Source organism: Triturus cristatus, chromosome 9, assembly GCF_964204655.1.
Source record: "Triturus cristatus chromosome 9, aTriCri1.1, whole genome shotgun sequence".
In the NCBI taxonomy this organism is placed as follows: domain Eukaryota; kingdom Metazoa; phylum Chordata; class Amphibia; order Caudata; family Salamandridae; genus Triturus; species Triturus cristatus.
In genome coordinates this window covers 1,292,936,475-1,292,954,219 of record NC_140592.1, presented here as the reverse complement: position 1 = coordinate 1,292,954,219, position 17,745 = coordinate 1,292,936,475, and the positions used below count along the sequence as shown (strand labels likewise).

The 17,745-nt window shown below is 43.9% G+C and overlaps 1 protein-coding gene across 1 annotated transcript in view; it reads left to right on the top strand.

Annotated features, from left to right (window-relative positions):
* The window catches only part of LOC146799803 (proteasome activator complex subunit 1-like), a 170,950-nt gene extending 168,975 nt beyond the window's left edge, over window positions 1–1,975 (top strand). The window contains exon 11 of the mRNA XM_085627485.1: window positions 11–1,975. Coding sequence (XP_085483611.1) covers window positions 11–91 — 81 coding nt within the window. The 3' untranslated portion in view covers window positions 92–1,975. The remainder of the gene's footprint in view (window positions 1–10) is intronic.
* Window positions 1,976–17,745: the final 15,770 nt, after the last annotated feature.

Below are 17,745 nucleotides of genomic sequence, written 5' to 3'. Positions count from 1 at the left end.
AATATTGTAGGCCAACCTGTACGACATTGTCATTAAGAACTCTGAGAAGATCATCAAGCCGCGAGGACGGGACAAGGCTCTGATTTACTGAATATACTGAGCACCCACCAAAGTCTTCATTTTTATGTCTCGTTGCCTTACTAACAAGTTTCATTGCACTCTACTACCATTGAGTAATGTCCTGATCCGTCTATTTCCCTTTCTTCACTTTTCCATTTATGCAGAATCAAGAACTCTTGAAATCAGGTCACAAACACATGCACTTAATAATTTAAGATGTGTAATAAATAAATATGTGGAAAAACTACAGAACAAGCGCTCCTTGTATCTCCCTTGTTGTGTGCTTCCTTCTTAGGGCTTCAGCCACATCTACACTTGTGCCTGGTGCTGTCATTTTTCTTGCCTATGGATCTTCCTGTTGACAGTGAAAGTCTCATGCACTACCATTGGCCACAGAAGCCAGATTGGCAATCTCGCAGTTGAGGCGCTGGTTGGTCCAGTCACTCCTGATGATCAAGGTGGGCGTCAGAATCTACCAATTGCCTGTTTGCTTTGGATTCTAATAGAGTCTTGCCGATGTGACGGGTTTGCTCCCACTTTTGCCACATGATCCTAGAAATAAGAAAAAGGGGTCAAGTTGGGATACAGTGACCATAGAGAGGCAATATTCTAAAAAAAACATGAAACGAAGATGAAACTTTAAAGACAAAAACGAGCCACTGAACAATGCTAGAACAGGCTTGAGTGCGTCCCTTTTAAAGCTCCACATTGCTTGGAGTAAAAGCATCTCATAATAGTTATTGAATTCCACAGACATTTATAGACAAACAAATTAAAGTATGTACAGTGGGGGCTCCTCCGCTAAGGTGGAGGAGCGTCACCCTACTTTTTTCGTAGTGGAAAAAAAAGGACAAAATAAGTACGTTATTATCATTTTATTTGTTCCTGTTGCGGCGTCTCAGCAGGCAGATCTGCTCTGCTCTCTGAGCAGAGGAGTGGTGGTCACTATGTAAGTGCGCATGATTGTTGTACCGTCCCTCTCGGGCTGGCTAAACATTCATGCGCACTTTGCATAATCTCCATGCAGACTGTATTACAGCCTGCGTTGAGAACATGCCCAGGCCCCCATTCCCTGGCTGAGCGCCGGACCACGGCTCTCAGGCCAGTGAAGCATTGTGATTGGCTAATGGGGAGCCTAGGTGCTTCCTGTTTCCACAGAAGCCAGGAAGAGGACAGAGGAGAGGCTGCAGCCTGCTGGCAGATAAGTGATATATATATATAATATATTTTTTAAGCCACTTCCCACCCCACTACTGCTTCCTGGGTGCAGCCGCCACTGATTATGTAGAGACATCAAGGACCTATTGTTTCTGCTTCTACCAAGACCTCCTATGTCCTGATGAGGCAAGTCTGGGCAAGCAGAAAACTGTCGTATAGAATGAACCGATGGACACAGGCAGCAGACGTGCACAAGTCAAAACCATCAAAAATATAAGAGTTAGCTAGTAACGTCATAACGAGACCAGGAAAAGAAGGATTCACAGGCAGTGCAACAGCAGCATAAGAAAGGCGTTTTCAAAAAATCCAATCTGCATCGTCTATTTGATAATAGAGTATGGAAAGTGTGTACCACATATCCTCTTCAAGAAAAGGCTGCTTACAGATTTAATTTCACAACAGAGGAAGGTAACACATGTACCCGCTCCAAAAAACGTCGCTAATAGTTCTTATTTCATGATAGAGGTAGGTGAGCTTTTGACACGTTAGCCCAGAACTTCCTAACCTTTTTAGAACCACTTCTTAGAGCAAACTTTGGCGACCCACCTAGCTTAAATGGACTTGAGGCGGGTGATTTCTTTAAAGTAACTAAGCATCGTTTGGTAGCGCATTGTCATTTACAGACAGCTTTTTTTCCATTGATCACTAAATTTGTTCAGACCTACAACCTTACTAATAAAACTATATTGCACACAAAGGATAATGTGTGGAAATCTGGTTTTGTTGAATATTTATTATTTCTGCATCACCAAGTAAAGTGCCTTGATTTGTTCGGATCCTATTAAAATCTTTGTTTCCATCACACATCAGAATGACCAAAAAAAGTGCTTTATTTTTGCTTTCCAAACTGCTTAATTTGTACAGTGTATTTACAATTTGTTGTGTTAAGAAAAAATTACAATCTACAGCCATTCCTTTCACAGCTCATGTACCCCCCTCCAGCAAAATTGTCAGATAATTCACTGTACTTTTCATTCTATCACTGCAAAGTGAGAGGAGTTTGTAAACACCAGCACCACTGTTAAAAAGTAAGCAGCAGAAGGCTTACCACATTTCACCTCCGTCTTTAAAGCGCAGCTAATGTCACAAGATAAATACAGAGGGGCTTATTTAAAAGCCCCTGGGGCCGCTTGTGTGTCATTTTTAATATGGGAAAAAGTGACGTACCAGCGGCGCAAGGAGCTTTTGAATAAGACCCAGAATTTGAAGATTTTATTTATTACTTGGATTTTCGCAACTCACCAAAAATCTGTTCACGATCAACCAGTTGGTCGCAATCTACAGTTTGGGAAAAGCTGCGTTAGCCTCTTCAAGAAAAGGCCGATCATGATTTCTGTTTCATGATGGAAGGCGAGCAAGGAACCAGTTAGCCTCCTCAAGAAAAGGCCGCTCATAGTTTCAGTTTCACGATGGATGAATGCGAGCATGTAACACGTTAGCCTCCTCAAGAAAAGGCCGCTCATAGTTTCAGTTTCACGATGGATGAATGCGAGCATGTAACCCGTTAGCCTCCTCAAGAAAAGGCCGCTCATAGTTACAGTTTCACGATGGATAAATGCGAGCATGTAACCCGTTAGCCTCCTCAAGAAAAGGCCGCTCATAGTTTCAGTTTCACTATGGATGAATGCGAGCATGTAACCCGTTAGCCTCTTCAAGAAAAGGCCGCTCATAGTTTCAGTTTCACGATGGATGAATGCGAGCATGTAACCCGTTAGCCTCCTCAAGAAAAGGCCGCTCATAGTTTCAGTTTCACTATGGATGAATGCGAGCATGTAACCCGTTAGCCTCTTCAAGAAAAGGCCGCTCATAGTTTCAGTTTCACGATGGATGAATGCGAGCATGTAACCCGTTAGCCTCCTCAAGAAAAGGCCGCTCATAGTTTATTTACGATTGAGGAATGCCTACCATTTTGGAAGCAGGAGTCCGATGAACCCTTGCCAGACGACCCAGCAGGAGCTGCACAGGAGCAATGTTTGAGCACAGCATTCAAATGTAGCTTAGTAATCTATGGTGAGATTCACAACTGGCCTCCCGAGGAAGATATGCATGCAAATGAGGCAAGCATAAAGGCAGTGTCTGGAGTCATCTCCAGCACGCCTGAGTTTTTCACAGGTCTTTAAAGACCATTTGCATATTTACATTCCTTTGTAAACTGGATACCGAGACACTCTGCCTATTCCTTACATTTGTATTTTCCATTTACTGCTGTATTGTGAAAATACATATCATACATTAAGGCGATAATGTGACTTCTCTGTCTTTGTTCCCTTTAATTATCAGTCCTGGCTCATTCAGGCAGCCCTAGAACACAACTAAAAGTGCTTTCTATTTATATTTGCTGTTCGAAGTACGCACAGATAAGTGCTGAAAATAGGCCTTTAGGTACTGTTTATTTTTGTACCGTCTGCGACATCAAAATAATGAGCTGGCAACCCTGATCATAAGACTGGAAGTTTGTTGCAGAATCAGCACATTGTTTATTTCCTTCACCCTCGATCCCTGATTAATGCCATATTGTCAATAGTTTAACTTATATCTGAAACCCTACGCCACTGTCAATAACATGCTGATTTTATTCAAGTGTCTGGGAATGCACCCTGCATTCAGACAGCTCACTCCTGATTCTCGCCCTTCACTTTCTCGCTCACCCTGCTGCACTCATAGTGCATAGTTGTGGATTTCCTGCATTTGCCACATAATCCATCATCTGCTGCATAATTTGCAGATTTAAAAAAAACATGTTTCTAGCACAAACGGTTCAAAAGTTACTAAAAATGCAGCAACACGTTACCTCATAATGGAAGGCCCTTTCTAATGGTTGATTGGTCACATTTCTGTTGCTTATTGCTATATGTGGGTGTTAATGTGGTACTTATGAGGGACAATAAAGGCCAGGACAGTGTTAACAAGTGTAAAAATTGCAAACTAATGCAAAAATACTATCACAAAATATGCAGCATTATGCAGCATAATTCGCCTTTGCGTACTGCAGAATTGAGTCAACCATGCTTGATAATTTGGCCTTCTCCTGACGCATAATTCCATTGGCCCTGTTTGTAGTGCTATGAGGTCCCAGCCTGTTGCAGAAAGCACTGTGAATAAGTCATTATTTTAAAACAGTATTTACATACTCTAAGCTAAGCTGCAAAATTAAGCAGTGATTGAGATAAAAACAAGTTCCTACAAAATATACATTAGTAATAAGTAATCAAACTGTAGCTAATGCAGACATTTTTTAAAGTGTCTCCACTATTCCAGATCTCATCTGATAACACCCTTCCATTACATCTCAAAAAGGTAAATTATGCGCACAATGCGCCACATTTTGTGATTAGCATTACTTCATTATTTTGTTATTTTAACTCAAGGTAACGCTGTCGGGAGAAATATTCACCTCATTAGTACCAGTTTAACACCCAAATACAGCAGTAAGCAACCACAAGATTACCAGTCAATCTTTGCAAAGGACCTTCCACTGCTCCGAAACACTTTGTCATACTTTAAGAAACTTTTGTTCCGTTTGAACTAGAATCACATTTTTTGTTGTTGAAATCTGCAGATTATGTAGCAGATGTAGTAAACTGATAAATATGTGGAAAATGCTGCTGCAGAAGGAACTCATAATTCCAGTGGCCCTGGCTTTAAGTGACTCAATCAATTAATGACTGGTCAGAAGGCTGGTTTCTTTTTTAACGTTCTGCACTACCACCCACACTTCGATTTCAGGCAGAGGCATCTCGAAGTCAGTATTAACCATTCAGGGACATTGTGAAAGCTGAGTCCATGGAGTGGCGGGTAGAAGGCCAGCAGGGTTGCAGGGTAAGGAGTAGTTTCCTACCTGTAACTCCAGTTCTGCAGTAGGGGTATCTCTGTGATAGTCATAATCATGTGAATAGTCCCACCCATGTGCGTGGACCCTGGAGCATTTCATTAGATATATTCTCTTAAGTTGTCCTCTTCTGCAGCCCTGCATAGACACTTAAGAGATAAAGAAAGACAATAATGCAGCCTAAAAACAACTAGGCTACGCTGGCCATTACTTCATCCTGAAGTGAAAAAGATAGCCAGGTAACAGTTAAATTTAACTATTTTACTGAGTTTCACACATAGAGAAACTCCCCTTCTCAAAGATCCTTTTTTCATGCTAGAGAGGAAGGGTTGGACAGACAAGCCCCAGAGGCTGCCATTATGTGTCTGTAAATGGATACTGTTCCTTTTAAGAATCCTTCCAGAGACCCTCGGTATCCCATGATGCACAGCCAAAGGCTAGTTACTTTCAGTTCTTTTTGAAGGCATATAAAGCAAGGTCTGCTAAATTCTGGACATACTGTTTCATCCACCGGGGATGAGGGCGGGTTGCTTATGACTATCGCAGAGATACCCCCTACTACAGAACTGGAGTTACAGGTAAGAAACTACTCCTTCTGTAGTAGGGGATCTGTGTACAGTCATAAGCTTGTGAATAGAATAGCAAGCCCATCCCCAAACAACAAACCCCAGCGGTGGAAGAAACAAACAGACCCACTATTGTGCAAATAGATTCCTCAGTGAAGCCTGCCCAACCTGAGCATCTGCCCTGGCATCAGAGTCCAGGCAGTAGTGTTTAGTAAAGGTATGGACTGACTTCCAAGTGGCAGCCCTACAGATGTCTGCAATGGGGACGTTACGGAGTAAAGCCGCTGTAGCAGCTTTACCTCTGGTAGAGTGAGCCTTAGGCTTACTAACTAGAGTCTTGTTGGCTTTCTGATAACTGAATACAGGACACGATCCACCTGGAGATGGATTGCTTGGAGGTAGCAAGACCAGTCCTGACAGAGCCATAGTTAACAAACAACTGATCCGATCTACGAATCTCCTCAGTCTTATCTAAGTAGAACTTCAACACCCTTCTAACATCGAGAGAATGAAGGGATCTCTCAGCAGGAGAAGAAGGATGCTGAAAAAATGTGGGTAAAGAAATCGTTTGATTCACATGAAACTCTGACACTACTTTTGGAAGGAATTTAGGGTGGGTCCTCATGACTACCTTAGAAGAATGAAACACTGTGTAAGGCTCTTGACAACAGAGAGCCTGGATTTCACTCACCCTGCGAGACGATGTTATGGCTACAAGGAAAGCTGCCTTCCAGGACAGATGCTGGAGAGAAGCCTTATGAATGGGCTCAAAAGGCTCCCGCATCAGTCTAGAAAGCACCACATTAAGCTCCCACGGAGGTGAAGGACGCCTAATGGGAGGAAACACTTTCTTCAAACCTTCCAGAAAATCTTTGATGACAGGGAGTTGGAAAAAGGAAGTTTGTGAAGGACATTTCCTATACACATTTTAAGCTGCTAGGTGAACTTTAATGGAATGAAAATTCAGGCCAGATTGTGCCAAATACAGCAAATAAGGAAGAATGACTTCCTCCTTGCAGGAGGTAGGATCTGCATTCTTAGAGGCACACCAAATGCAAAATCTCTTCCATTTATATGCGTGGGAAGTCCATGTAGATGGTCTTTTCACTTTTAATATCTACATACAGTTCTGAGGGAGATTTAAATGTCCATACTGCACTAGCTCAGGAGCCATGCTGCCAAATTCAACGACGAGAGGTTGGGATGCACCATCTGCCCTCCGAACTTCGTGAAAGGTCCGGCCGACACGGAAGCCGAAGGTGCGGCAGAAGAGACCGGTGTAGTAGATCGGTGAACCACCACTGACGGGGCCACTCCGAAGCAATGAGGATCATCTTGACCCGTGATTGGGAAAGTTTGATCAACACTGTCGGGATCAGGGGAATGGGTGGAAAAGCGTAGAGAAAGCTGTTCGACCAGTTGATACACAGTGCATTCCCCAGCGTCCCTGGCTGGTAGAACCTGGAGGCGAAGTCGCGGCATTTTCTGATTTCCACTGTGGCGAACAGATCGACCTCTGGAGTTCCCCATCTTTCGAATATTACTTGCACCACCTCGACGTTTAAGACCCACTCATGATTTTCGAGAACGAGTCTGCTGAGAGCGTCTGCCTGAGCATTTTGCACACCCGGGAGGTGAGTCGCTGTGATGGTCAAGTCCCTGGCCAGAAGCCAATGCCAGATCGCCTGGGTGAACCTAAGATCTGGGGCCCTTAATTATGGGTAGTTTTTAATGTAATTCAGGAAGGGATGGATCCCCCTGAGACTTGGCTGGGTGCAGAGGTGATACCAATATTCAAAAAGGGTTCGCCTCTTCTCCCAATCAATTACAGACCGATCAGCTTGATCGACGTCTCTCAGAAGGTGTTTGCCAGGATCATTTTGGATCGCCTAAAATTATGGATGTAGGACAATAATATCCTCTGCCCCCTCCAGGCGGGGTTCAGGGCTAAAATGTCAACGGTAGACCAGATTTTCAGGCTGCAGCTCCTCTTTTGGAATACAGTAACAATGGGGGGCGGCAGTCTGTATCTGGTCTTCGTTGACCTTAAAAGCGCCTTCGACTTGGTTCCCAGAGAGGCACTATGGAAGGTGCTCAAAGAGTTGGGACTTCCGTCTTATCTCTTACTCCTACTTAGGAAATTACACACTGGCACCTTCGCCCAAATTAGATTTGGTAAGAACGGGGAACACATAATCGCATTCCGGTTAATCGGGGAGTGAGGCAAGGATGCGTGTTAGCCCCAACACTATTTTGCATCTTTATTAATGGCTTAGTGGATGTTATAAATAAATGCCAGAATATCGATGCCCCTAAGCTAGCAAACAAGAGTATACCAGCAATGATGTTTGCAGACGACACCTTGCTCCTCTCAAAATCCCCCATGGGCCTGCAAAAAATCCTGGATGCCTTCTGCGAATTTTGTAGGGGTAGGGGTTTAGAAATCAATATACTAAAAACAAAATTTATGGTTTTTAACCCCAGTAAGAATGTCCGCTCTAATCTCTGCATGAATGGTGTACCGATAGACAGGGTATCAGAATTTGATTACCTGGGTCTTACCATAAATGAAAATATGACATGGAAACCCCAAGTGGCCAGATCTAATCTGAAATTATTACAGACAGCTGGGGGTTTGGCTAAACATCATAGAAAGTCCTTCCACAAACCCCTGACCCCGGCTATAGAGATTTATAAGATGCAGGCCAGAAGCTCAGCTCTCTACGGGGCTGAACTATGGGGGCACTTGAACCTTAGGCCAATTACACATACCGAAAATAATTTTCTGAGGCAATTGATAGGACTTCCGCGAACCTCCCCTCTGCTGCCCTTGTATATGGATCTGGGGGTGAGACCTATCGCACAAGAAATTGCAAGGCGTCCGCTACTGTATTGGCGACGTCTGTGGGCAACAAACGAGCTGGCGGAGTACAGAGTCGAATTGCAAGAGGTACTCAGCCTATCTGGGGCAGGGAAGCTTCCTTGGCTTATGCATATCAAGAAAAGCTTAAATGAAATAGGCTGTCCCGAGCTATGGGCAAGTCCTCTAATTGCCCACACCAGGGTCACGTGAACATATTTATCCACCATGTACTGGAAGGCGAAATTTGATAACATCTCAGAGGACCCCAAGATTGTCTCTGTAACTCGCCAGTTCCTGGATATAAAAGCCATTTACCAACTAGAGCCGTGCTTATACTTTATACATCCAACCATTGCCAGGAAACTCTATTTGCAGTTTCGTCATGGTTGTCTCCCCCTGCATTCATTTGTTAATAAATGGTCTAAGGATGTTCCCATGGCCTGCCCTGCCTGTGGTCTAGCTGAGGAAACAGAACTGCATGTTTTTTTTGTTTGCCAAGGCTACTCTAAGATCAGAAGAAGAGAATTACAGCAATTCTGTAAGAATCTAGGTGCTATCCATTGTATAGATGTGTTTAGGCTTTTAAAACATGACACCAGCATATAGTATTTGCTACCTCACGATTTTCACGATTTCTTGCTGCAATGTGGTGGGCTCGTCTGCAATTTTTAAAACCTTAATGAAATTTATTTTTTTATCTGTGGTCATTGACAAATTGCGAAAGATCTTTTCTCTTTTATTAATGTATTTTACTCTTTTAGATATTCCTGCCAAAATCTTTTTAATCGTTGACATGAAAAGTTGTCTTTTATGGTTTCATAACCCAAATAAAGATTTTCTACTACTAAAAACCTGCATCAGGCTAACAATAAATAAAGTGTTGGAAGGTACGGGAGATGTGAAGTTGTAGAAATGTTAAAATGACACTGCATTCCTGAATTACATATGGAAAGCCACACGAGGGGACAGAAAGATCCTCTGAGAAGCCAAACTGTTGAGGGACTAGAGAGTACCCAAAAACAAATTAGACTCCAAGAAATATCACATGACACCAAGATGTGTCTACTGACTGAATTTAAGCCATCTGGGAGAAAAAGCAGCCCTCCCATATTAAGTTTTTAAAGAAGGGATTGAAGGGCCAAAGAGGTTCACAAACAATGTCAAGCGATTGAAGCCCTCGAGGAGGCGGACCACTGCCCTGATTAACAGTCGGTCAGAGGAGTAGGTGATATTTATTCAGGGCGCAAGTCCTAAAAAAAGAAGTGGAGGGACTAACCTAATTAATCAGTATGCAAGAGGCATCGCGGCATGTGACATCACAGCGCGTGACATTACAGGAAGTGGCATCACAAGAAGCAACATCAGATCTTAAGCCCTTACATAGATGTTCAGCATGTCTATCAGGAGCACATTTCGAGTATACTTGCAAACCCTCCTGATTTAGGCAGAAGATTCACACTTTTGTAAGCTTCATATAAACCAATGTTGCCTTTTGTCAGCGTAAAGCTTCCTCTACCCACAGTGCTTTAAAAGAAAAAATTGTGATATTTAAATTATTACAACGCCTCCTCAGGGGTGGTATGCGCTATATAAATGATATTTATTTTGTGCAAACGCTGGGAAAGATCAACACATCTGACTTCTTACAGTGCATGCATATCTCCTTAACAGAACCTGAACAAGGTGAAAAGCTGCCTCTCAAGTATGTGTGAAGTGATAACAAGGTGTGAGCCTTTGTTTCCCCTCTGCTGCATTTGCATCAGGCGTGAGGCTCCTGACTGCTGCCAGCCAGGAGACTCCAACAAAAGAAGGCCTGATGACCCATCAGACTCGGCCTTTGTTTTGGGCCCAGCAGGAGTCAGAACAAGCATTTGCAATGCAATAGGTCTTGCATTTGCGAGAGTTTGAGCTATTTCTATTGTAAATGACATTGCCTTTTATTTATGTTTTGAAACATAAATAAAAGCCATTGTCATTTACAATGCCAATAGGTCAAACTCGCGTAAATGCGAGACCTATTGCATTGCAAATGCTTGTTGTTACCGAAAAGCCCTTTCTACAGCGCATACTGTACAGTACAGGTAAAGCACGAGATGTTAAACGTATATTTAATTTAAACAAATATTAAACGCTGCCACAGTTTATTAGTACAGAGGGGCTGCTTAAGAGGTGCAACCTGATATTTAGATATATTTTGGCCTATTTTGCTTTTTTTTTACTTTTAGAAATTTACACAACATAAAAGTTTCTGTTTTGTGCAAAGGTCGGCAGAGCGTGACGCTGGTGCCTGAACCCAGGGATTTCAGTGGCCCATTGTACCTAAATGATGGGTGTTTTTTGTATCTAATCATGAGCTCCAGGGGAGGATTTGTCCATCCTAGCAAAGGAGTTTTGGTGCTAGAAAATAAGGGAATGATGTCTGTTGTGGGCTTAGGCACAGTCAAGCAGGCATTACGGCTCAGTGAGATAAAAACGCGCCAGTGATCTGTTTGGTGGTTGATGCCCTGACTCTGAACCTGCCAAGGCCAATGTAGCGTCTAGCCTTCCGGGGTGGTCAATACATTGAGTACCATGTATTGCATAATAATAACACTTACCATGGGCCACACCTGCAAACACCGGGTCAAATTAAGCACTGCATGCATCCCAAAGCATGCTTGCACAGTGTGTCAAATTCAGTGCTTTGCCTAGTTTGCAAAACACTATAGTATACAAAACGTGGAGTGTGTGTGTGTGTGCGCACACACGCACCTAATACCCTTAGCTATCTCAGTACACTAGGCCAAATCCGCAACAAGACCATGGAACCGGAGTCTATTAAATGAAATTAAATGTTATAACTGTTATAAATAACTAAGTCGAGCATATGGCTCTGTAAAGTTTTGAATTCGTGCCAGAATTGTGTGTGTCTGGGCTTAACCCATGTGGTACGCATTCCCAGCATTAGCAGCGTGTCCTATCTTTTCACACCAGAAAATTGCAACATTCCTGGATTTTCTGTGCCCACAGGACGTGCTGTAATAGGCGTCGATATAAACTCAAACATAAAACAGATTTCTCTCACCCGGCCCGAAGTATCTGTAATGAGGTAAAGATGAAAGGCGGAGAGGGTTCTTGGGGATTTCATGCTGCTGGCCGGCGGCATCTTACAGTGTTAAACTGATACTGCACACTCTGTCCTGGGATATCAGCCCCACGGAGCTACACTCGCCGTGCCAACTTGCGTCTCCTGCCATGAAATGTCACTCAAGTTTACTGTTTATCTCGATTCCGTCTCCCATCCTGTCATCAGTAGATTATTTTTTTAGTTCGCGTGGAGAGAGCACGTCTCAAACCCAGGGTGCTCATAAACGTTTAAACGGGAAAGCCAATAGTTTTGTAAATAAAAAGAAATGACCTTGCCCAGGTTTCTGTATCTGAAAGGAAAGCTTGATTCAAGCAGAGGCTAACCCTTCCAAGGCCTACGTGCATAGAGAGCACATCAAATATTGACCACAGTGGTACTCACATTATAGCTCCACGTGAGACGACAAGCCTGCTCTGTAAAACGAGCGGTGTGAATGGGAGTTCAACCCGCGCTTCCGAGATGTGAGGCTGGCGCTGGGTCACACATGGTACTTGGGCGCTGCCTCCAAAGGAGGAAACTGAGGCGGTTGGGAATGCCGATAGCGCAGGAGGTTGAGCACCTTTCAGAAAGACGTATCAGGAATCGGGATACTCCCTCAAGTCAATCCAGCTGCCCTGTCCATTTTACCCCTAAGGAACTGTTCAAAGATGGAGTTTGCTTTGAAGGGACCATCCAGTGAAAATAAAAACAAGCGCTCGCCATAGCGCTGTTTATATTTGCATCGCGCTTTCACTTTCAGTGAAAGCGGAAGCATGATGCAAAAATAAACACGCGGCGCCCTGTCTCCTTTTGAGAGGCCCATCAGGACTGGATCTCAGATGCTTGTTTACATAACACGCCTCTGAGATAAGAAATTGCTTCACGACAGCCGTGAAGCAGGAGACTCAGTCCAGATGGGCCGTCCCAAAAGGACAAAGGGCGGTAACACAGAAGTCTCATTTTCAATGGGAAGCCATCGTTTACCATAAATGGTGACGCTACCCGATGAAAATAAGGGGCGGGGCTTCAAGCCCCCTTCTGAAATATACTCACCCATAATATGTCTCGCAGACGCGAGCAGCGCATGCGCGCTGCAACGCAGGTCTGCGAGACCTAAACAGCCTTTGTTCCAGTTTTGGTGTGATTGCACTGGATAGTGACTTCAGAGCAGAGGGGCCCTGTTTCTGAGTGCTTTCTCTTGCTTGTTGGCTCGTTTTTCATTGTTTTCATGCTTGCCACTTCCTCCTCCTACCCACATCCCACCTAGCCCCACCCACGGCCTGCTAGAGCCCCTCCCTGCACCTAGAACCTTCTTAATGGACGCCGCGTTACAGCCCCCATTGAGCAGGTCCCAGGTTCAGCTCTCCCGTACTGCTGCATCCCTCTCGCCTGCTTCTGCCTCATTTTACTGCTTTTTCCTTCCTTTCGCCCCATTTTTCTGAGTGTTTTCTTCTGCTTTTTGCCTCGGTTTACTGCTTTCTCCTTCCTTTTCTCTCATTTTTCGGTGTGCTTTCTCCTGCTTTTTGACTCATTTTGACGGCTTTCTCCTTCCTTTCCCTTCATTTTTCTAAGTGCTGTCTTCTGCTTTTTGCCTTGTTTTTATTGCTCTTTCCTTCCTTTCCTGCTGTTGATCTGAGTGCTTTCTCCTCCTTTTTAGGTCAAGCCTGAGCCAGCGCGCTGGGTTGGGTGCTGTAATTAAGTGAAGCCCCGCCCACATTTTTTATTGGCTTGTGTCTTTGCCCTTCCTAAATGCTGGCCTCTGTTTGCTTAATAGGCTTGTTAGGACCTCATTATGACAGCAATGTCGTCATTTGTGTCCTCCCATGGCTACTGGCCCCTTTACTTGATTGCTACACGGTTGTATGTTTTTGTTTCCTGTTGTGCTTTACTTTGTTTCCGCCGTCCATGGCTGAGGCGCAAACAGCGTGTTACAATGAAGGAAAGCGCGCAGGCATGGTCTTGTATAAACGACTGATGATTTATTCTTCAAGACAGATCACTTGTTACATGTTATAGGAAGATGTTCTGTTCCTTATTAATGCCCCACCAGGAGCAGCGTCCTCGCTGCTCAGCCACCTCTCACCAACTGATTCACCCTTCCAATCCAAACCACCCTCAACATTACATCTGACCTCATCAAAGGCAGAGCAGGCAGGCAGAGAACAGTGTAGGGAGAGTGCACTGAGAATAAGCACATTACAACACATCTCCCCCCTTATAATTATTGAAAACAATCAAAATGTGTAATGATGAAACAACACACACACAGCATAGGAGGATGCATTAATAGCAACTAAATAACATCACCCCCCCTGCCATAATGATCATATACAATAAAAATGCATGAAGATAATTAACACACATTTGGTAGAAAAAGAGGATGCGTAACCTAAACATTAAACACCATCTTTCCCCTTGATAATGATCATAAACAAATTGCAAAGCTAGCATGAAAACTCAAGCTACAACTATGGGTACAAAACACTACACCCCACAACGTACCCACTGTGCCTCATACTAAGGCACAAGACTGCGGCAGAGCAGGGATCTACAACCCTAAACTGCACCAACTATGGCAAGACAGATCTACCCCTAAGACATATCTAAGACTAAATCCCTTAACCCTAACCAAGGGTAACCTTAAACCCAAAATACCTTATGGGTAACTAAACTAGCAAATCAGGGTATCCCTAAACCCTAAAACACTCTCGCAATAACTATGAGTATCCATAACCCATGACAAATTTAGGGTATCCCTAAACCCTAAAACACTCTCGCAATAACTATGAGTATCCATAACCCATGACAAATTTAGGGTATCCCTAAACCCTAAAACACTCTCGCAATAACTATGAGTATCCATAACCCATGACAAATTTAGGGTATCCCTTAACCCTAAAACACACTCGCAATACACTATGGGTATTTATAACCCATAACCATTTAGGGTAACCTTTAACCCTAAGCAAATCCAGTATGTCCTTGAACCCAAAATATACTGGCCAAACCACCATAAAATTAACTGACAATACACCCATAAATATTTCATGGGTAACTAAAGACTAAAGACATCATGGGTAACTTTGAACCCAAGAAAAACTGGCCACAACAAGGAATTCAACAACAAATGCACACAGTCATACACCAATGACAGAAATCCCCCAATAATAAACAGTAACCAATGACCAAACCCCACATCCTAGGGAAACAAAACCCACCATTCAAAATATAAAAACCAAAACAGTGTCACATTGCTGGAAATAAAGAAAAGGAAAGTCTCCGACTCCGGTGAGCGAACTGTCACCCGAGATCCTTGTCCAAAATAGATCTGCAAACCTGTATTTTCAGCACATAACATCCAGCTTTTAGACAGTAGTCAATTTGAGCGCAGCTATTGGACCTTTGCACACACTCCATGACAGGACCAGGATGAAGAAAAATGCCACCTCAAGAAACACCCATACCAAGGAGGAAGACCGCAGATTTCGACATGAGTACCTGTGACATTTTCCTGCTTTGAAACTACGAAAGAAAACTTCAATGTGTCTCTGTTTGCTCGACAAAGCCTTGAAACCAGTTCCTCCACTATCTTTTCCTTAATGCGGCACAATTGTACAGCGTTGTCCCCCAACTCCATCTGGTTTTGTTCACACTTTTTGCGGCAACCAAAACACACAAAAAAAACGTGGTTGGCTAGACCTGACCGTTCCCAGATAGTCAGAAATGTCCAAAACCACAGGCAATCTAGTCTTTTGGGGAAGCACTCACCCAAGTCCATCATCTGGCACGTCCAGAAATAGGGCTGACCGGTCTTTTGGTCACTGGTGGGGCTTGTGGAGTGCAAGATTACTTCTCTTTTTAGGTCTCGCCTGAGCCAGCGCTTTAGCGCTGCTCTCGCGAGAGCTATTGTAAAAGGGGGATCTGGAAGTGCAAACAGTGCTTTTCAGGCCTCCAAATACAGTGCATGTGCGCCGGGCGCGCGCACCATTTGGCAGCCTGAAAAGCACTGCCTGATAACTTTCACGGCCGCTTTGATGTCCTCAGTGAGCCGTGCGGCCACTGAGGACATCAAAGTGCACACCATTTGCCACCCCCTTCTTGCTTGTTATTGTCTAGCTAGGTGTTAAAGCGCTGCCTCGTGTGGTTTCTATCTATTTTGTTTCTCCTTCCTGTTCGTCCTTGTTTCCTTTGATCCCTATCTTTCCCTTTCTCAATCTCACCCTCTCCCTGCCTTTTACAACTGCGGCCGCACCACTGTGCCCGCCCCCACTCCCCACTCCCACTCCCTCCTCGTCAGCTACAGAGCGCTCTTGTTACTTGGAGGCGTCAAACACTTCATTAGTACCACAGCCCAAATAGCGGCCCAAGGGATGTTGATTTAGGCAGTAATCCAACTTAATATTTAAACTGAGATTTAGTCACATGTATTTTTCCGTCTCCTCCTTTTTGTACTATTAATAAGTACATTTGACGGATGGATTAAGCTGGTACCTCTAATCTACTTCAAGAATTCACTTCACCCCCCTTCTGTTGTTTATTGCTGGATTTCGTTGTTAACCTGGTTCTAATGCGGTGAAACCTCTCCCAGACTGCGTTAACTTGTGTGGAAATGATAAAATAAGAAAGGAATAATCACAAAATGTGCCGCATTACAGTGCATAATTTGTCTTTTCTTGCTGTATAAATTAGTCAACCCTGCAGCATAATTTGCTCGTCTTCTGCTGCGTAATTCCAGTGACCCTTTCTGTACCATGCATAACATACCTGGTGTACAATTACACACATGGAGAGCCCTTCACATGCAACCCAGTATGGAATTTACAAGTATTTCCGGTAGTGCGCTTAGAAAGCATTGTGAGTTCCTAAAACGTGTAGGTCGGCACCCAGGCAGGGCCGTAAACGTGAAACCTCATATTTACGAATTATTTTCGGAATCTTCCTTAGCGCCTCGAGGAGCTTCGGCGCTTTCGTCAGTTTCCTGCCGCCAGCGTCAGTCCAGCGTGCTCCAGTGTGAGGTTAGGTAACCTGCTAAGGCCCCTGCTGTCAGTGGCTCTCCCACAGGGGGATTACCGCCGATGCGATTTACACAGATTAGAACAGATCCCTTTTCAAAGTTGACATGTGGGCGAGCGGGGCCTCTGCTGTCCCAAGGGCCTGGGAAGCCCTGGAGGGCAGATCAGGTTAAAACCCCTCCCTTTCCCCACTCTGCACCCTAGAGAGGCCACACTGCTCTCGCCGGTTCACAGAACAGAGAAAACGTATTAACGTGCCCCGAATATAGTGCTTAACGCAGCTGCCTGTTTCTGACCTTTCTATAGCCGGTGTAACTACTAGTTAATATAACGCTACTCAAGGCATCGACCCCCGAAGGATGAAAGGCCAGGTTTACCTTGTCAGGAGTCAGGACACGAAACGTGACACATGCAGGTCACGCAGATGTCAGAGATGGGCGTTCCACTCGCCCAGCTACTTGGTATGTTTATCAGTTATTTGTATGTTGGCGCTATTTAGGAATGCTAAAACTGGCTAACCCCGCCCCCACGCACATGATCCCTCCACATAGGAGTGATTTCCGACACCTCAACATAGCACGTTATTGACATTTTAAAGATGTCACAGAGACTATCTCAGATCCCAGGCAGGAGCACCGGTTACCTCACAGACACAAATCCAATCAGGACACGGGACTTTTTTATAATTCAAAATATGGAATTACAATTTAATGTACTGTAGTAGAAACACTGTTAAGGAACAACATATGTATATAAAGTGCAAATAATGTTGGTAAAAATGATATTCATATCTATAATAGAGTTATTATAAATATAAAATCACAAAAGAAGATTATAGCGTGCTACCCATATTAAGTCAGGGCCACTGGAATTATGCGGTGTTTCAAATGCGGTCATTTTCGCATAGTTATACATTTGTCGCATTTGCCTCATAATCCACCTTCAGCCGCACAATCTGCTGATTTCAACAAAATAATATTTTGTTTCTAGCTTAAATGGTTCAAAAGTTACTAAAAGTGCAAAAAATGCAGCGACACGTTGCCGCTCAGTGAAAGGGCCTTGGCAAAGGTTGACTGGTCACCTTTCTGTTG